This window comes from Malus domestica, chromosome 12 (genome assembly GCF_042453785.1).
Source record: "Malus domestica chromosome 12, GDT2T_hap1".
In the NCBI taxonomy this organism is placed as follows: Eukaryota; Viridiplantae; Streptophyta; class Magnoliopsida; order Rosales; family Rosaceae; genus Malus; species Malus domestica.
In genome coordinates, this window is record NC_091672.1 from 24,158,045 (window position 1) to 24,178,408 (window position 20,364).

At 37.8% G+C, this 20,364-nt stretch overlaps 3 protein-coding genes across 4 annotated transcripts; 2 read left to right on the top strand and 1 right to left on the bottom strand.

Moving 5' to 3' along the window:
* Positions 1–627: 627 nt before the first annotated feature.
* Positions 628–2,581, bottom strand: LOC103423492 (bifunctional monothiol glutaredoxin-S16, chloroplastic). Its single transcript, XM_008361575.4, has 2 exons — positions 1,939–2,581; positions 628–1,388 (listed from the first exon to the last, which is right to left on the bottom strand). Exons 1-2 carry the CDS (start codon positions 2,323–2,325, stop codon positions 879–881), a joined length of 897 nt encoding a protein of 298 aa, XP_008359797.2. The 5' UTR covers positions 2,326–2,581; the 3' UTR covers positions 628–878.
* Positions 2,582–12,498: 9,917 nt separating this feature from the next.
* On the top strand, positions 12,499–14,918 carry LOC103450671 (protein trichome birefringence-like 3). The gene is made up of 6 exons (XM_008390043.4): positions 12,499–12,901; positions 13,003–13,243; positions 13,506–13,677; positions 13,770–13,969; positions 14,204–14,362; positions 14,472–14,918. The coding sequence occupies exons 1-6, from the start codon at positions 12,709–12,711 to the stop codon at positions 14,803–14,805; spliced, it is 1,299 nt and encodes a 432-aa protein (XP_008388265.2). The 5' UTR covers positions 12,499–12,708; the 3' UTR covers positions 14,806–14,918.
* A 2,054-nt stretch (positions 14,919–16,972) lies between these two features.
* LOC103430422 (uncharacterized) lies at positions 16,973–19,641 on the top strand. 2 transcript variants are annotated; one of them, XM_008368559.4, is made up of 5 exons: positions 16,973–17,395; positions 17,602–17,700; positions 19,013–19,074; positions 19,171–19,232; positions 19,333–19,641. In XM_008368559.4, the coding sequence occupies exons 2-5, from the start codon at positions 17,621–17,623 to the stop codon at positions 19,351–19,353; spliced, it is 225 nt and encodes a 74-aa protein (XP_008366781.1). In that variant the 5' UTR covers positions 16,973–17,395; positions 17,602–17,620; the 3' UTR covers positions 19,354–19,641. The 2 variants fall into 2 exon arrangements, with proteins under 2 accessions (XP_008366781.1, XP_070665494.1); XM_070809393.1 differs by lacking the exon at positions 16,973–17,395 and having other exon boundaries at positions 17,448–17,700.
* Positions 19,642–20,364: the final 723 nt, after the last annotated feature.

Below are 20,364 nucleotides of genomic sequence, written 5' to 3' on the forward strand. Positions count from 1 at the left end.
TAGCGCCGAGATTCAGTGTGGACGGAGACTTGGACTGTCAACGAGAAACAGTTGGAATTGGGTACACGTATTTGGGCTCAGTAACTAACTTTTAAAATCTGTTAGTTGGAACCGTTGGAAGTAGATGGACTATGCGAAAAGTAGGAACCGTTAGATTTGTGTGATGATTCGGCTGATCATTTGGTTCTGAGCGGTTTCTGGGATCAATCGCGCACAGGTAAGTTGATTCTAAATTTTCCATTGCTTTTTAAGTGAAATTTTGCAAATGATCAGGATCAGCTTACCAATGCGCGACTGGTCTTATCATTATTCATTTTTCTTTAGTTTGCCTTAACTTGAAAAATACAGCAAATGCGGGTTAAACCAATTGGTTAGGATAGCATGGCGTTACACCCAAATTCAAGTCTCCTTCCCGATAGTTTCAAGGTGATGCTATCCACACACTATTTTTTACCTTCTACACAGTTCTCTCAATTTTTGACCGTTGCGTCGAATGAATTGAAAATAATCAAATAACAGAAATTAACAAGAAGTGTGTAGAATGTTAAAAAGAATGCGCAGATATCACCACGAATATCACATTGCAAAAGGAAGGAAAAACCAATGAAGATGAAAAACAGGTTCTCATTCCCACTCAATCAAATTTTCCTTCACCCAACTTTATTTGCTCAAAGTTTAAGAGTTCCAAGCCTAAATCTAAGCATGACAGCTAAACTTTTGATACAAGCGATATTAGGAGAGAGAAAATTGAACACTTGACACACGAGTGCCTAAACTTAATCATTTATATGAATACAACCTCGATTGCCTCGTACAGTTTCAGTATCACAGACCCCTGATCAAATCTGCCATCTACATCGACACCAAAACTTGAACAATCACTTTTTAAAGAAGCTGGCAAGCTCGCCCTTCTCCTGCATGGAACTTAGGATATCACATCCCCCAAGCAGTTCACCATTCACGAATATCTGGGGGAAAGTCGGCCAGTTACTGTACTTCTTCAGAGTCTCCCTCAATCCTCTATTATACTCTTCGTCAAGCACATCAATGCTCTCATAATCCACCCCCTGGTTTTCAAGAATTCCAACCACCTTCTGCGAGAAACCACACAATGGGGCACTTCTCGAGCCCTTGATGAAGGCCACGACTTTGTTCTCCTTGACCAACCGGTCAATGAGTTCCTCCAATGGCACTGTCAGCTGCACGTTAGGACCAGGTGTTAGCCGGAGATCAGACTTCTTCTTCCTCGGTGGTGGCTTTCGGACCCATGTGGCGTTGCCCGATTCATTTCCCGAGGGAACCTTCCCAGTTGCTTTTATGTGTTCTTCCATCCATGATTTCCAAGCTTCTGTTAGAACCGCCCTATCTGGTTCATCAACTACCCCAACCTACAAGTACAATATCATCACTGTTAGCAGAGCAATATCGCTTATTTCCTTATACATTTATACGCAGTAAAATCAACACCGATTTTATCAGTTGTCTCCTTTCTTTCTAGACACAGAACCAAAATGGCTTCTTAATCTTTTCACTTTGAAAGTAAAGTTCAAACATTTCGATTCGGTCCAATAAACTTCTATCCTACAGGGAAAAAAACACTGCTTTCACCAGAGGGTGCATTACCCACACAAATAAGCAACAATGTGGATTATGGGTTAATCTTTAAATTGTAAAGATGCATAATTTATTTTCGTAAAAAAAAGAGTTTGTAGCTTAGTTGGTTAAGAGCGTTCCTAGTTAGAATTATCCTTCTCCATTATCGCTTGTATTAAAAAAAAAAAAAGAAAATTGAATTGAATTGATATATATTTTTTTTAACAATTATTGAATTCTTCAGCTCACTATAAATTGAATTGAGCCCTTGAATCAATCTATATATGTACAATTTCACAAAAATTAAACTTTAGCAGCCAATAAAAGTCCCAGAAAAAGTCATACCTTGACGGAGTAGCAAAGCTCCGGCAACGACTTCCGGTGGGAGAGAACACTCGCCGCTATGTTCCTCGATAACCCGACGAACTGCAGCTCGCCGTTCTGGTCAAAAACGGCGTAGACCCCCGTCTCCGCCGGCAATTTCCCGGCGATTTCTACCTCCTCCGGCACGGTGACTAGCTCGGTCTCCGAGAGGGACTGAACCGCCGAAGTGATGACCGAAGCTCGGGGCTTGGATGCGATGTAAGGTTTGAGAGAAATGGAGCGAAAGGTAGGGGCTTTGGTTGGTAAATTGAACGAGGGGTTGGGGGTATTTTGGGGAGAGTGAGAAGAGAATAAGCGGATAGAGGGAGATGAAGTGTGGATTGCAGAGAGGTGGATGATTGTCGCCATTTGAGATTCAGTGAGAGAGAAGGTCGGGAACGAAGGTTCTGGTTTAGACTTCAACAGATATTGTTGAGGAAACGGATTCGGTTTCTGACCCGACCCGACTGTTTGAGAGGAGCTATTGGGTTTGACTATCCGATCCAATGGAGTTGGGCCTAAGAGTATGGATTAAAAGAAATAAATAATATTGAGACCGTGTTACGAAAATGTCATTGCGCCAGTAAAAAATCGGCCGGCGTTGGAAAGCTAGGACCCATGTCAACATGTGATTTACTTAGAATACTAATATAGTTATTAAGATTTGATGGTTTGGGAAATTGTTTGCATCTCCGATGTGGGTTTCTCTGGATAAAAAGAGAAAATATTATGTGCATCAATAATGTCATTGTAGTCGTACTTCAAGCTAATTTATGTGAAATATGGAAAATATGAACATTGCGTGGCCTGCATGTACTTTACCGTCACATGAAAAAAAAAAGTAATATATATTATATATTGAATGATGTTCTCTTGTTAAACAACTTAAAATATTATTTATCATATTATTAATATAATATGGACGGTTAAATAATAATTATCAGTAATCCATATTGTAATCCAACAACTTAATTGTCTGGCAATAAACATTAACGTGTGTATGAGAAGATTCCACTGGTGGACTCAGAATATTTAAATAGCAGGGGTCATGATTTTGACTAAAATTATTTTGTTGGACTTTTTCGTTGAGCATTTGGTAGAAAGTTGTCAATACCTGCCGATATTTGTCAAAGGTTAATGCTAACATATGTAAACAATTATTATGATGTGTAGAGACTTATCGAGAGTAGCTACAAGCAATTATTACGGTGCGTATAATAGAGACGCACACAATAAGAGAGAAATGAAAACATGAATTATAGAAAAAAAATAGAAAAAGAAGTAGGAGGAGGATGTAATTTTATTTGCCCTAACTGTTTATAGGATAAAATACAATACACATATATATACACGGGGTTTTTTAAGTTGTTGGAATCATGGACAACCAATGACCCATGTTGGCTTTGTCATTTGTGAGAGATGCGATGGGCAGCGTTGGCTAAGGGCAAGGCTACCCTTTCAGTAATTTAAATTTTTACTAGTAATTCGTACGAAGTTCTTTCATTCGGTAAAAATTAGTACGGGTCGCCTAACTAGAAATTTATGAGTTTGCTCTTATGCAAACGTAAGAATAATGACTTATATGAAACAGGTTTACCGACACTATAGCGTTATGTACTAATAAAAATGATATTTATAAGTTTCTCAACACATTTCATTGTATTATCAAATTAAAAAGTCAAGTAATGATGGATCTTTTTCATGTAAGTTGTTCTTTCACAGAAGACCCTCTATACCTAGGTAGGACCTAAATAAAACTGATCATAACAGTGAGTGCCCACCAGAGTATATTTACTATGAATTTGGATCCTCTCTAGATCTTCTTTGGGAGGATTATGATAATCCGTGAATTTTATCCGTTCATCGTACATCGTGAGATCAGAAATCATTTTAAATTTTTTTATTTAAGATTGAACACAAACAGTACCTGACAAAAACTGACTGTACGATGTACGATGAACAAACACAATTCACGAATCCTCGAGATCCTCACAAAGATGATCTTGTTGGTATTTACAATGATGGACTTTACAAGTTGATCATTGCTTAAATAAATGAAATTTGGAGTAAAATTGCAGCTAACTTCAAACCTAAATTAATGTTAAGCAATCATTGACATGGGAGGACTTTTGTTGCAGTGGAAGATGATGTCAATGTTAGGTTGGATTAATTTTCCAAGCCAACAGCATCATACCACCGTCACCCCAAATTTCATGAACCTGTTCTGCCAGATTTGCTAATTCAGACTTTTTCATACCTAGGTCAAAATCTCATAACTGTACCTGTTCATCCACAGTAACCCTAGTTATCATGTCTATAACAATTGCACAAAGCTTCTCCTCCTCATGTCTGCGACATTATTACAAATTAATCACACATGACTGCAAAAAAATTAAAAACGCATTATAATATGTAATTGATTTAGAATATAATAATTGAGCCATCCAAAATATAAGCAAACTTCTCGAATTTTATCGTTGACTAGAATAATAATACCATGACATTCTAAATATAAGTAAACTTCTCGAGTCTCGTCTTTGAGACCAAAAGTTTTGAGTGGCTTTCATTGACAATGATAACGATGTGCACAAGCAGATACGTGGTACTGAATACTGATATACTGCTGCTATATCGAAAATTCAATACAATACTGTACCTCAACATGCTCTCTCATCATCAATCCACCTTTAACAACCTGAAAATGAAATATTGGCTGCTGATTGATAACTCGGACCAACAGAGAGACATGCACTTTATACAGTTCAAGCTACGTAGTTAGTCTAATAGTGAGATTTTATAAGTTGATACTGAGATTCTAACATGTAACCGAGTGTATATATTATATTAGTATTATTTTTTCATTGTGTTTCACGTGATGAATATTAATAAGATGACATACAACGGTTGAATCAGTGGCAGAACTACATGTAGACTCGAGGTTGTGATGGCCTCCTCAGCTATGATATGGCTCCAATTAATTGACTTATATAATTTTGAACTTTCACGTAATCATACTAGAAAGTTGTTAACAAATGCACTTTTGGTCCTCCCAGATTCTTTAAATGGTCTCCGCCACTGGGTTGAACCCTAGAATCTCTCCTTAACAGGAATCTACGTTGGTGAAAGGTTTTATAAGAATTTATACACACTCAGGATTCACTTCAATTGCATACCCAGTTAATGATGGGATGCATGTATTTTTATTAACTTGAGGATTACAGAAAGGGTTTGAAAATCCACGCAATGTACGCAGGGTCCACAGTGGTAACACCAGGCAGATTTTTGGGAGGGCATACGAAAGTACCATCCACGTACCCAATCAGATCTCTACTCTTGAGAATTGGGAGAATTTGAGCCAACCACAGTGGGTAGTTGGTTCTGTCAAGTTTGACATTGACAACAGTGGAAAACGGATGGAAGGGAGTGCTGGTAGGTGGGTTGGAGGAGGTGGAGTTGGAAGAGTTGACATTGTTTTCAGCCATTGAAGCATGGAAAAAAAAAACAAAGGATCTAGTGTTGGAGTAAAATCCGGTTCTCACAAGGTTTTGTGGTCTCACAATCATTGTACGTTACTTGAGGATCAAGTTATAGGATTAGGGAATGAACTTGGACTTTACCGGTTGCAAAAGGAATGTAATATTAAGTTGTTATTCTTGCTAAAGGGGTTCCTAATCCTGATTGGTTAAGGAGATATAGACATATTCAGTTACCTATTAGGTCTCAATGATGGGCTAAGCCTATTAGGTTAATATGCCTATATAAGTGAAGGTCCCTGCGTTTGCTGAGATACGCAATATTCACAAACTCCCCATACGGTTTGATTGCTAAGGATCAGTACAACGTAGAAGACTCTTTGCACACCAAGGTTTCACGCATGGCGTCTCCAGGTTAGTTACTTATATGTGTTTTAATCTATATAGGCTAATATAGTTTTACATGTGGTATCAGAGCATAGCTTGTATGATTAAGACCTTAAAAGAAAATTAAATTAGAAAACTCGGTAAAGTTCCTTTTCTGTCGTTCATCATGTTATAGTTTATAGTTTTCTGGTTCAGTTTTTTGCCTTAAAATAATTACGCATGATGGCTGCTATATTTTTCAATTATCTGGCATTCAAAGTGGATGATGGGTTTACATTATTATATTGTTGTGCATGGATGCCGTGTTAATTAACGTATTGCCAATATAAGGACTAATTGAAAGACATTGAAACTGGACATATATTTGCATGATGGATTGTTTCCAGGTTCTAGAAAGACATGTCTGATGTAAAGATTAATAATCTGACATGCATAAAGTAATATATGATCAAGTTTTTAGGTATCACTTGGTTGATATCGATTAAGCAAGCCGTAGCGGCTTAATTGATTTGAGTGGTCTCTAAATCCAAAGTCCTATTGATCAAATTGTGTTGTTTTAATTATAACGATTATGATAATCTTCTTGCTCGTAAGTGTGGATTATTTTAATTGGTTCAATTAGACAATAGCATGGTATGGAATATATACTGTAAGAATTTGTGGAAGGTTTTCTTCTTGCTCGTAAGTGTGGAAAATTTTTCATGAAAGTAATTCTTATAACTATGTATTTTAGTGCCACATACATATTAACTTTCTTGCCCGTAGGTGTAAGTTAATTATGTTTTGAAGTTTATGGGGATTAAGTATGTATTGTTTGTTTAAATCTTCAGCTGTCAATGCTTCTTTGAATTTCAATTCAATCCAAGCTTTAACTGGGACCAACTATAAAAAGTGGAAGCAAGACATAGAGATTATTCTAGGACTCATGGACTTAGATGTTGCTTTGAGAGAGGAAGAACCAGATGTTCCTGAAGAGGACGACTCGACTAAGATTAAAAACAAGTATGAAAAGTGGCATAAGGCAAATAGGATGGCAATTCTCATTATGAAAAGGGCAATGTCTGACACTGTGAGAGGTGGTATTGCTGATACGGATAGTGCTAAGGAATTTTTGGCATCAATTGAAGCTAAGTTCAAGGAATCCGACAAAGCTGAAACCGGAAACCTTATGAACTCATTGATGACAACCAAGTTTGTCGATGGAAGTGTGAGGGAGCACATATTGGGGCTGATTGATATTGCTACTAAGTTAAATGCTTTGGATGTTGCAATTAGTGATCCATTCTTGGTTCATGTGGCTCTCAACTCTTTGCCTTCGGAGTACTCTCAACTGAAAAGCACCTATAATGCTCAAAAGGAAAAGTGGGATCTCAATGAGCTTATAGCTATTTGTGTTCACGAAGAGCAGAACATAAGACATGACAAGAGCATGGTCGCTAATTTAGTCCACACCCATGCTAAGAATTCAGTCAAGGAGATTTCCAAAAACCCCTCCTACAAACCTAAAGGGTCTAACAACTTCAAGGCAGCAACCAAGCCAAATGGTTTGAAGTGTTTTTTCTGTAAGAAGTTTGCTGGACATTTGAAAAAGGATTGCCCAAAGTATAGGCGTTGGTTGGAGAAACAAAAGGCTAAAGGTAAGAACATTGTGTTTGTTTGCTTTGAAACTAGTTTGGTTGATGTTCCTTCTGATACATGGTGGCTTGATAGTGGTGCTTCTGTGCATATTACAAATACCTTGCAGGGGTTCATAAGCAAGAGGGTGCCAAACAAGGATGAAGTAAGCGTGTTCGTAGGTACCGGTGGAGTTCATTGGAGTAGTTCGACTTGTTTTGGATTCTGGTTTTGTTTTAGATTTAGAAGATGTTATTTATGTACCTTCAATGAGAAGGAATTTGGTTTCCGTTGGCAAACTCATCAAGAATAAAATTTTTCCTAGTTTTAATGAAGATGGCTTCGATATTAATCACAAGTTGAATTTCGTTGGCAGTGGTCTATTTGGTGATGGTTTATTTAAACTAAATTGCAAGGTTCCATTTGTCTCCATGAACACCGTAGGAGTTAAGAGAAGGATTTCAACCAATGAAACTTCATCCAAGTTATGGCACAAACGGTTAGGACATATATCAAAGGAACGAATGCAAACTTTAACAAAAACTGAAATTTTGCCACCACTTGATTATCAAGACATGGATGTTTGTGTTGAATGTATAAAAGGAAAAATGGTTAACACCAAAAAGAAGGGTGCAATTAGAAGCCAAAATCTGCTGGAACTTATTCACACCGACATTTGCGGTCCATTTCCCACACCAACACATGATGGTTTTAAATATTTCATCACCTTCATTGATGACTATTCAAGGTATGGCTACTTATATCTTTTGGCTGAAAAATCTGCTGCTTTTGAAGCTTTTAAAATATATAAAGCTGAAGTGGAAAACAAATTGGACTTAAAGATCAAAGTTGTTAGATCCGATAGAGGCGGGGAATACTATGGCAAGTATGATGAAGCTGGTCGTCGTCCTGGACCTTTTGCACTGTTTTTGGAAAAGAATGGCATTGTAGCACAGTACACTAATCCTGGAACACCTGAACAGAATGGAGTTTCGGAAAGACGAAATAGAACTCTTAAAGATATGGTGAGGAGTATGATGTGCTGCACAAAGTTGCCAATGTTTTTGTGGGGTGATGCTATAAAGACAGCAAACTACATCTTAAATAGAGCTCCTAGCAAATCTGTTCCAAGCACTCCATATGAATTATGGTACAAGAAGAAACCGAGTGTATTTCATCTCAAAGTTTGGGGTTGCAAGGCAGAAGCAAGAGCTTATAATCCATTGGAGAAAAAGTTAGACCCAAGAACCATTAGTTGTTTTTTCATTGGATATCCCGAAAGGAGCAAAGGTTATCGGTTTTATTGTCCAAATCACACCACAAGAATTATTGAAACTGGGAGAGCTAAGTTTATAGAAGAGTCGGTTGGTGATTTAGAGGTTGAAAGCTTTAGCTTTGAAAAGGAAAAGGAATTAAATAATGAACAAGGACCTGTTGTACAAGAAGATGTTGTGGTTAACTTTACCATGGCAGCAAGTGATGAAAGTCCATCTCTTAATGCTCACGTGGAAAGTGAGCAGCAAGAAATTGTACATGATCACCATGATATACCAATCCAAGTGAGTGAGCCCATAGTCCCTGCTAGTAATACCGATGACCAAAACCAAGTCCTTTTAAGAAAATCCCAAAGAATTAGAAGGCATGCAATATCGGATGATTTTATTTGTTATCTACAAGAATCTGAATTTAATCTAGGAGAGGTTGATGATCCAATTACATTCAAGGAGGCCGTGACTAGTTCTCAAAATGAAGAGTGGTTGAAAGCCATGAAGTCTGAGCTTGAATCAATGAGTAAGAATGGAGTTTGGGAGCTAGTACAATTACCAAAGGGGTGCAAGGCTATAGGATGTAAGTGGGTATTCAAAACCAAAAGAGATTCTAAGGGAGATATAGAGCGATATAAGGCTAGATTAGTAGCCAAAGGGTTCACTCAAAAGGAAGGAATTGACTACAATGAGACATTTTCTCCCGTTTCTACCAAAGATTCATTTAGGGTCATAATGGCACTTGTAGCTCACTTCGACTTGTTTCTACACCAAATGGATGTAAAAACTGCATTCTTGAATGGTGTTTTGGATGAAGAAATTTTCATGAAGCAACCGGAAGGGTTCATTCAAGAAGGGAGAGAGAATTTAGTGTGTAAGCTCAAGAAATCCATTTATGGTTTGAAACAAGCCTCAAGACAATGGTACTTGAAGTTTGATCAAGTTATACAAGATTATGGTTTCATTGAGAACCCGTCCGATGAGTGCATATATCTAAAATTCAGTGGGAGGCATTTTGTAATCTTGGTACTTTATGTAGATGATATCTTGCTAGCTAGCACAAATCTTACCCTACTCCATGAGACAAAGCTTTTCTTGTCTAATAGATTTGAGATGAAGGATATGGGAGAGGCTTCTTACGTCTTGGGGATAGAAATTATCAGAGATAGGAAGAATAAAATACTTGGCTTATCTCAAAAGACTTATGTTGAACGAGTTTTGAAAAGGTTCGAGATGCAGGATTGCAATGGTTGTGACATTCCCATGGCAAAGGCAGATAAGCTAAGTAAATCCCAATGCCCTAAAACTGAAACTGAAAGGGTAGAGATGGCTGGAAGACCCTATGCTTCTCTTATTGGCAGCCTCATGTACGCACAAGTGTGCACTAGACCCGACATCGCTCAAGCAATTGGTGTTTTGTCTAGATATCAATCTAATCCAGGTTTTGCTCATTGGATGGCTGCAAAGAGAGTCATGAGATATTTGAAAAGGACTAAGACTTATAAACTCTGCTATAGAAGGACCAATAATCTCGAGTTGATTGGCTACTCGGATTCGGATTTTGCGGGGTGTGCAGATTCTCTCAAGTCTACTTCCAGCTACGTTTTCATGCTCGCTGGGGGAGCAGTGTCTTGGAAAAGTGCAAAACAAGGGGAAGTTGCAACGTCTACAATGCAGGCTGAATATGTAGCTTGTTATGAAGCCACTTCACAAGCTGTGTGGTTGAAGAACTTCATATCTAGCATGAATGTTGTTGAATCGATTGCTAGGCCAATTCAGTTATTGTGTGATAACAAAGCTGCTGTTTTCCATGCTTGGAACAACAAAAGGTCTAATGGAACTAGACATTTGGATCTCAAGTATAAGATGATTCGCAAGGAAGTCAAGAAGCAGCAAATTAAAATTGATTACATTGATACTAAGTCAATGTTGGCGGATCCACTCAACAAAGCTCTTCCTAATGCAGCGTTCCATGTGCATGTGAAAAACATGGGCTTAGTTTTCGATTTTGATGCACTGAATTAGTGGGAGATTCATTTATTTTAGTTAGTTCCCTTGCATTGATTCTGGAGTTAAGTCACTAAAACTATTAGTTTTGGTTGGTTCGTGAGTTTGGATTATAAAGTTTGAAGCATTTTCAGTTATTTTTATTATGAACTTGTTGATTGTTTTATATATTTGTGTGGCTGTTTGAATGCAGCTATGAAGTAAAAAGTAAAGTTAATGCTTTAAAGTCACAAGCATTTACAAGATGATATGAAGAATGTTTTCAGATACTGTTTTCATTAAGAGTAGAAAATTAAGGTGTTCTGATACAGTTACACCAGTCATCATGCTAGAACTGACTGGGTTTTGGACATAAGGTTTCAGTCGTTATTCTTCATTCTTTTAATAGTTTTGGAGGGCTTCGATTGAAGCATTAAGCAGACTTTCATGGTTTGATCAAGGAGGACCTTAGAAATTAAAATATCAATATATTACATCAAGTCTGATATTTATATTTCGATTTTCTCACTTATTGATGTTTCATGTGATGAACCATGCTCACATATGTGATTATGAAGACTATGGACGTTGCCCTTGTCCAGTAGACTTGTTAGTTCTATGTGATTGTGCTAATTGACAGAAGCTATAAGGAACTTTGAGTTTAAGTGATTTCCATGGCCACTAAAGTAATCCTGATTTGTTTTCTCTTAAGTTAAGTTTCATACAATGCTTGTTTCAACCAAGTGGGAGAATGTTGGAGTAAAATCCGGTTCTCACAAGGTTTTGTGGTCTCACAATCATTGTACGTTACTTGAGGATCAAGTTATAGGATTAGGGAATGAACTTGGACTTTACCGGTTGCAAAAGGAATGTAATATTAAGTTGTTATTCTTGCTAAAGGGGTTCCTAATCCTGATTGGTTAAGGAGATATAGACATATTCAGTTACCTATTAGGTCTCAATGATGGGCTAAGCCTATTAGGTTAATATGCCTATATAAGTGAAGGTCCCTGCGTTTGCTGAGATACGCAATATTCACAAACTCCCCATACGGTTTGATTGCTAAGGATCAGTACAACGTAGAAGACTCTTTGCACACCAAGGTTTCACGCATGGCGTCTCCAGGTTAGTTACTTATATGTGTTTTAATCTATATAGGCTAATATAGTTTTACATCTAGTCGTTAGACAGTAAGGCTCAATACCATATAAGAACTTATACACACTCATGATTCACTTCAATTGCATACCCAGTTAATGATGGGATGCATGTATTTATATTAACTTGAGGATTACAGAAAGGGTTTGAAAACCCGAGATACATGGAGCTTTCAAAAATACAATCAGTTAGCAGAAGACTGCATGTACATCTTGACTTACAACAAACATTTGAAAAACAAAATCCTATAAACTAGGAACAGATAAAGGATAAGAATTTGAACTGATGAAGACTCCTCAAGTTGCAGAAATAACACTGTGAGCTTGACTTCGTCTAACAGGTTCGTCCGTTTAATCGGATTTTACCGAGTATATACCTATAGTCCGATTATGAAACAGACGGCTGTCTATTCAAATACGTACACACATATATGATACACACACATATATATGATGGATGAATCCTACCAGATAGCCAAAGAAGTCAAAAGAGAGAGAGCCTCCCTTCTTTGTTACCCTATCTATAAAAATATCAGCGGCTTTTTTCTCACCTAATGAAAGATTCTATACTATTTGCATATGAAAGCAATAAAACAGTTGTTGGATGATCATCATATAGGGCCATGGCACTATATCTATATGCAGAGGACAGAAATGGAACCCAAGATGTTAGCCTTGCAACTCACCCCTAAACCTGCTCCTTCAAATAATACATTCCTTTGGCTTTACTCCTACTCAAAAACCCAAAAGATGTTTCCCCAAAGTAAAACACATCTCTCACCAAGTCCTCATCATTCTGTTTGCCCACACACCCTTTCATATAATTCTCCCTTCAAAACCTTTCTCTAGCACTCCACCCTCTCCACAGCCATGAGCTTCCCTCCATCTACTGCATCTGGCGCAATGAAAGCGTTTCGCGGAAAGCTACATTTTCCTATTATCATGGTCTGCGCTATCGCCTTCATCAGTCTCCTCTACACCGAACGGATTAGCATCATTCTTTCCTCCAACCCTTTTTTCAAAGTTAAATCATGTTCCAAAACCAATGCCACTTCGAAAAATAGTAAGTCTAATTAACTTTTGATTTTTTACCCTGTTAATTTTTTTTTTCCAACTAAAATTTTCCTAATTGATGTTTTGTGGTCACTAATCACTGTCTTACAGAAAATAGAAATGCTACACTGGATAAGTTGAGGGATACCATATTAGATGATAGGTTTGAGTTCGACCCTGAGGAGTGCAGTATTGAGAACGGAAAGTGGGTGTTCAACCGTTCGATCAAGCCTCTTTACTCTGATAGAAGTTGCCCGTATCTTGATAGGCAAGTTTCATGTGTCAAGAATGGACGTCCGGATTCTGGCTATCGCTACTGGCAATGGCAGATCCAAGATTGCACATTGCCAAGGTTGGTAACTTACAATGCATGTCAAAACACATCTATGCAGTTTATTATGCAAGCCAGAATGTTGATATATTTATTGGGCGCTGTTATCTGCACTCCGAAAAAATCATCTTACATCTTCCCGAGTTACAAAAACAAAGGAAGGATGAGTGCAAGATGACTAAAGTTTATACAGAGGCATACGCAATCTTCATGGATGAATTTATACTTACTGCATGAAGTTCTGTTTTTCTAAACAGCTAATTTCTTACAACTTTATATGTAGATTTAATCCAGAAGTTGTTCTTAAGAAACTTAGCGGAAAGAGGCTACTTTTTGTTGGGGATTCTTTGCAAAGAGGTCAATGGCAATCTCTAGTCTGTATGGTTGAATCCATCATACCAGAGGACCAAAAGTCCATGCGACGCGGGCACTCTCACACAGTCTTCAGAGCCAAGGTACGTATAGTTCTTGGTTTTCGCTCATTTAAAACAACGATTAAAGGAAACAATTGAAGGCTTGAAGCTAATCAAAATCTTTCCATCTTCAGGAGTATAATGCAAGTATTGAATTCTACTGGGCTCCATTTCTCGTTGATTCCAATTCTGATGAACATATAATCGGAAATCCAAAGGAAAGAATACTAAAAGTGGATTCAGTTGCCAAGCATGCCAAATACTGGACAGGAGTTGACATCCTTGTGTTCAACACTTACGTTTGGTGGATGAGCGGCTACACGATCAAATCATAGTAAGTTTAGGGGAATATGAACTTATGACAAAAGTAGAACCGCGGAGACATTAAAACGGAGGGGCACCAAACAAACATTGCTTTATATTTCCCGATTCTATTTTGGTTAAAAGTTCATAACCGGTTATATTTGTGCATATTTTCTAAGAAATTTAACTTTGCCAATGGAGTATCGGCATTTTCTATTTGGTTTAAGATTGATCAATCTGAGCAACAATGTGTAACTGAACACAGCTGGGGCTCATTTCCAAACGGAGAAGAAGGGTACGAAGAATTGGAAGCACCTGCTGCCTACAGAATAGCATTGAAGACATGGGCTAACTGGGTCGACACAAATGTGAATCCGAACAAGACCCGTGTTTTTTTCACTACTATGTCCCCTACACACATGAGGTATATCTCTCCCATACACAACTTGTTATGACTAAACACGAGATAAAAATTATTTAGAGCATGTTTTTACTAATGACTTGAGTAACAAGTTAAATCTCTAATTCTGCAGAAGTGCAGACTGGGAAAATCCAGATGGGATGCGATGCTTCAACGAAACAAAGCCATACATGAAAAAGGGATTCTGGGGAACTGGTTCGGACAAGAAGATCATGCGCGTGGTGTCCGAAGTAATAAACAAAATGAAATGTCCGGTTTCAGTACTCAATGTAACGCAGATGTCAAATTACAGAGTTGATGCTCACACAAAAGTGTACACCGAAACCGGAGGCAATGTACTAACTGATGAGCAAAAGGCTGATGTGCTGCACAATTCAGATTGCATACATTGGTGCCTTCCTGGAGTTCCAGACACATGGAATGAAATTTTTGTGGCACATTTGTAGCGATAAGAATCGAAAGTAACAAGTTTCTTATTTCTGTTCAAGTTTCTTGTTTCATTTTATTTTTTTTTCAATTGAATTGGATTGAATTAGTACAGCAAAAGCTTCTGAAGCAACTTGCATGTTCTTAGTTTTTGTTTTGGCAAATTCCAATCAACCAAGAAACTAGATCATGGTAATTATCCCGGCTGATTTACCATGGTTAATTGCCCTGCAAATCATGTTTCACAACATTACACAGTGAAAATTGGTAAAATATACAAAACAGCCATCCAGATACACCATCAAACATGTGAGATGCAAGAAAAATTATTGATCCTAATACAATCACCTTCGCTTCTCGCATACTCGTCACGTGACCAGTGTTGTGAAACGACGGGTTGTATACAACTGTTACATGTTGACTATTTGCATTCAAACTGGTATTTGTGTCTGACTCATCTTGTCCAGAAAGTTGATGCCTATTCTCTACTTTATTTTTTTTAACACCACGTAACATTGAATAATACTAAAAATGAATAGTTGAAATTGAAAATAAAAGATCTAACAATTTTGAAAATCAAATTAATAGCTAAAACACTCGTATTTAGCATTGGAGTCGCACTATAAAAATTATTTGACAGAAAGGGTTCCGTGACTGTTGACTTGCCATGCCGACAAAAGTTTGTGGGGCTGTTTTCAGCTTTAGTATTTTGTGGCTTCTTCAACACGCTATTGGAGGAGTGCGTATTACACTTCATCAGGCTTTGTTAATTTGTCTCACCAAGGTTATTGGGAGACAGAGATGGCCTCTGCATATTTGAGTGTTCTTGTTGTTTTGGTTTGCTTTCTTAATCTATTCTTTTAAAATGATCGAAATCGATTTTGATCAAAATGTTTTTGAAGTCAACTTTTAGTAAAAATTTAAGTGAATTTTGAAGAAACAAAAACATTCTAGGTGTTTCCTTCAAGAAGCACGTGTGCTTCTTATAAAAATATAAAATATAAAATATAAAAAAACACACACACACACACACTTCAAGTTTTTTTGGAATCCAAAATCAATTTTATCAAAAGTGTTTTTGGTTATTTTATAAATACATCTAAACGAGCCCTTGCATATTTATTATTTGTTATACACACGATCTTTCACGTATTGGTTGACGCTTCCAAACAACTCACGTACAAGTACAATTTCTTAAGTTTTTGTTATGTGAAGTAAAATGACCACCATGTTAGGCATCGAGTGTACGAGATGAGTTTTATTACACACAATAGTGTGCAGTGTACTTGTATTACGACCATTGCGATACTCTAGTATAACATACATGTTTTTTTTTTTTCGGCACACAAAACGCTTGTTTTGTCACTAAATTTGTCATAAAAATGAATTTAAGTTCAACCGAATTTAAACTCAAAAAATTGCTTGATTAATACAACTATGACATGTTTACTTATTTCTAAATGAGTGAGAAGGAAATGAATTAAGGATGGTCGGATTAAAATTTACAATCTTCCTTTTCAATCCATTACGGGTGCGTTTGTTGCACCGGACTGTCTCGGATTGGACTAGCTTCAGGGACTAAGCTGGACTGGCTTAGACTAGACTAAGCTGGACTAACTTAGTGAAGCATTTGGTGCAGTGTCGGACTAAAAAACAGATACTTAACAAACTACAATATTGTATTATTTAATACATATTTAATCATATTTTATTATTATTTCAACTTTTTTCCTTGTTTTTCCAAAAAAATCCTGATCTGGAAACTTCTCTTTCTCCTCTTTGGTTCCGTCTGGTCCTTATCTCCCTCTTTCTGCTTTTCCCTCTTTCCATTTCTCTTCGTCCCTATAACAACTTTCTCTCCCCTTTTCAATCCATTTCTCTACTCCTTCCCCAACTAATGGCAAATGATATGGATCTGGGTGGATTTTGGTGGTTCTTTTCGCCATCTGCAACTCTACACTAAAAAAAATAGACAAGATTTTGAGATTTCGGCAGTGGGTGTGGACGGCGGGTTGTGTCAAATTTTGATATTTAAGCGGTGGGTGTGGCCGCATCGGCTGTGAACTGCTATTGTTCCTCCAAATTGGGCCACAGGAAAGCAAGCGTTGCCGACTGCCTAGCCACAATGGCGGGGCTGCAAAAGAAAGAAGTTAGAAGTCCAGGGACTGGATGTTGGTGCCGACATCGATCCGAGTCTGAGTTGTCAGTGCAAAGAGATAGAGGAAGGGAGAGAGAGGATGCGAAGTGCAGGAACATACGAGAGAAGACGAAGATCTTAGCAATCCCGTGGTTTTGTGGGGGTCTCGCTAAGAACTCCTAGCGAGGCCTCTAATCTACGCGAGTCCCCTTTAATCTCATTTAACTTAGTCCCAATACAAACCAAACATGGGACTACGGTCTAGTCTAGTCCAGTCCCAGTTAACGAGGCCAAACAAACGCCCCATACGTGTCTAGTCAACTCAAAGTACGATTCATCCCTAAAAGATCCGAATGAGTTTAGCCCAGTGGGCCTAAGGTCCGTATAATAGAAGATTGTTGGTTACCCCAATCATTCTTCTCTCTGGGAGATTCGAGAAGCTACGCGAACGTCTGATCGCCAACGCTGTTCAGGTAATATTTCCCAAAAAATTAGGGTTTTCTCAGTCTCCAATCGCATTAGGGCTTCTAAACCCAATCCCAATCCCAATCCCAATCCGTTCTAGTTTCTCAGTTTGACCTAGAAATTAAACCTGAGGTTTGCGCTCTAGGGTTTTGGTCGAATCTTTCGCGCCTCTTTTTCTCTGAATCGGGTGCGAATTTGCTCTCTATTTGATCAGGTGACGTAAGCATACAGCCATGGCGGGCGGTGGGAACTTCATGAACAGAGTCGTGTCGTACCTCGTCAATGAGCTTCTGGTCGATAGCCTCGCCAACAGGTGATTTCTCGATCTCTTTGATCCTATATGATTAGCTTGATTGTTGGATTGTTCATTTGTTGAAAGCTTCATTCTCTGGCCACACGGACATCTCCGTTCCCGATTGGCTCGTTCCCTTGAAGCAAAATTGGCTCAAAGCTTCGATTTTTATTTTTTTATTTTTATCAGCTGTGGCGCCAACATTTTATGGTGCTACGGCTTTGGATGCTTTGAGGAAATTTTCGCCGCGAAAGAACGGTTCTTTTTGTTATATTTCAATTTTCTCTGATATGTTGTGCGTTGTGGGGTGGGAATCTTTTGTTTTTGGGGTGGGAACTTTTGTTCTTTGTTGTCGGTTTTATTTTCGCATGCTGGTGACTATTGAGGTAGTGGGTGAAGCTTCTCAATAAGCCGTCGGAACTGATAGATTTCTGATTGGTATGCTCCCAGAAGCGAAATAAGCTCACAAAGCGTTCGATTTATTTCACCTGCAGTTTAACATTTAGTTCACTGCAGCTTTGCAGGGTTGAGAATGTTTTGCCATATTTCTTGGTGTTGTTGTAGGGAAGGATTCTATTGTTTTAATGTTCTCGTGTTGGTGTTTTAGTTTATGGTTTGATGCATTCTGCACATTGATGTAGAGATGCTATTTACGCCTGGTGATGCATATTGGTTTATATTGATTGGACCCTGAAGATTTTTTCCTAATGATTTCGTAAGTTGTGAATAAAGCCTTTTTCTGGCCTTCGAGATGATATGCTGACTGAATAAATTTGCTCCTTTGTTGCGAAATTGTCTTGATCTTCCGATGCCAAATTCCAATGACTGTAGTTTTGTCTGATGAATTCTATTCATGTTATGCATGTACGTATGTCCCTTTGTAAGAGAAATGTTCATACATAGACCATAGTTAATTGGCTCAACCATGAATGTATTCCTGTTTCGCCCACGTTTAGAGATGACTGTAACCAAAGAGCTGAGATATTTTTCTATGTTCTTGAAAATTATGTTCTGCATTATTTGGATGAGTAGAATCGGGTCCTAGGCTATGTGTTTTTTTATATCTCTCTCTCGATGTTCTAGTTTTCTCCACTTCTATTGCCCTCTATGGTGGACCGGTTATTTGGTCCTTAATTCATGACGTAACTTTTTTACACAAGAGCTTCTTCGCATTTACATTACTAGGAGCGATGACTCTGTCATTGGGATCAATGCTAACTTCCATGTCCTTAAATACAAAAATTTTTTGCATGTTGTTTACAATAGTCGCAGACTGTTGTTTTTACCTATGACCATTATTAATACCTATCATAAAAGTTTTCTGGTTTTTCAGCCGTGCATTCCAAAGGTTTGCTGTGAAAACATCGAAGAGGATTGAAGATATTCAAAATATTGGTACCGTTAACTTTGTACTTAAACGATTTTGTTTGGCGTACTGCCCCTTTGAGTATATCATGCTGAGGGTGTTATAAATTGGTTTTGGTTATGCAGCTGCAAAGAAGAAGGAACAACTTGCTGAGCAGATGAAGGATTTCTCGAAGAACATGGAAGATGTGAGTTTCCTTTCCTTGAAATAATTGTTCACTCCGAATCTTTGAAAACATATGTTAGTTAGCGTCTGATGGCATCTGCTTTTGTTTTTCCTGGCTGCAGTCTTTCAAAGATGGTCGATGAAGGGTGATACCTGAGCGGTCGTTGGCCTGGTTTTGCAAACATGTGTGTACATATGGAATCATATTCCTTTCTTTCTCCATTGCCTTTAAGAGTGGAACCAAATTTTGAGTTTTTAAGATTTGCTTTTGAATGCTTTATCGGCGATGAAATCATGTCTCGTTTCAAGTTCTTTGTCGTCGATGTTTGAGACTTTGAAGCCTGTTTTGAGATTGGAGAGAGACGGAAATGTAAATCCTAACATCTTATATTTTACAACACATGAAGAAAATGGGATTAAAAGGCACAAAAGCTTGGTGTTTCTTCCGCTTATAATTAGAATATAAAGGGTCGTGGGTCACGGCTTTAAATCCTGAACAAATGTGAACTCCATCAAATCTTACTAATTGCTTTTGATGGGATGACAAACGCTTTCTGCCAACTACATGTTGAATATAAGTCCCAGTGCATTGAGAAAACAAAATACAGTATATGAGAATGGTTTTACTTCCAGTAACACCGACCCATTTTGCGATAAATCTCTACACCTAGCAATAGGTGAGGCATTTTGTGATAAAAATCTGTACCTGGCAATAGTTGGAATAGTATTAGTGTGGTTAGAAATGAGGTAGTTTCCTGTCTCTCTAAATATTGGAGCATGTGCCAGGTGCTTTAGAAAGGCTTTCTAAGATCTTTTACAGTAGTTTGAGTGAGTGTGATAGTTATGTATAAGAATCAGGTAGCCTAAGTTTAATATATATAAACTATTGTTACATAAGTGTTAGTTCAATTTATTGGTGTCACATTTACTTTTTTCGATCTAATGTTGAATGCCTAAGGGCCTACGTGGAAATGCATTTTAAAACAGTTAAGGTGCATTCACATGGAATTGGATCCCATCATGATCCACTTTGAAAGGATTCTAGAGATCTTCATATACTAGTCGTTCATCGTATATCATGCAATCAGAAATCATTTGATTTTTTTAATTTAAAATTAAACACAAATAGTATCTAACAAAAATTGACAGCACGA

Excerpts from the sequence above, each read along its gene's own strand:
- LOC103423492 (XM_008361575.4), bottom strand. The coding sequence starts at position 2,325 with ATGGCGACAATCATCCACCTCTCTGCAATCCACACTTCATCTCCCTCT. Across the intron at positions 1,389-1,938 it reads AGCTTTGCTACTCCGTCAAG|GTTGGGGTAGTTGATGAACC; the intron begins GTATGACTTTTT and ends TTGTACTTGTAG.
- LOC103450671 (XM_008390043.4), top strand. The coding sequence starts at position 12,709 with ATGAGCTTCCCTCCATCTACTGCATCTGGCGCAATGAAAGCGTTTCGC. Across the intron at positions 12,902-13,002 it reads CAATGCCACTTCGAAAAATA|AAAATAGAAATGCTACACTG; the intron begins GTAAGTCTAATT and ends ACTGTCTTACAG. Across the intron at positions 13,678-13,769 it reads ACACAGTCTTCAGAGCCAAG|GAGTATAATGCAAGTATTGA; the intron begins GTACGTATAGTT and ends TTCCATCTTCAG.
- LOC103430422 (XM_008368559.4), top strand. The coding sequence starts at position 17,621 with ATGGCGGGCGGTGGGAACTTCATGAACAGAGTCGTGTCGTACCTCGTC. Across the intron at positions 17,701-19,012 it reads GTCGATAGCCTCGCCAACAG|CCGTGCATTCCAAAGGTTTG; the intron begins GTGATTTCTCGA and ends CTGGTTTTTCAG. Across the intron at positions 19,233-19,332 it reads TCTCGAAGAACATGGAAGAT|TCTTTCAAAGATGGTCGATG; the intron begins GTGAGTTTCCTT and ends TCCTGGCTGCAG.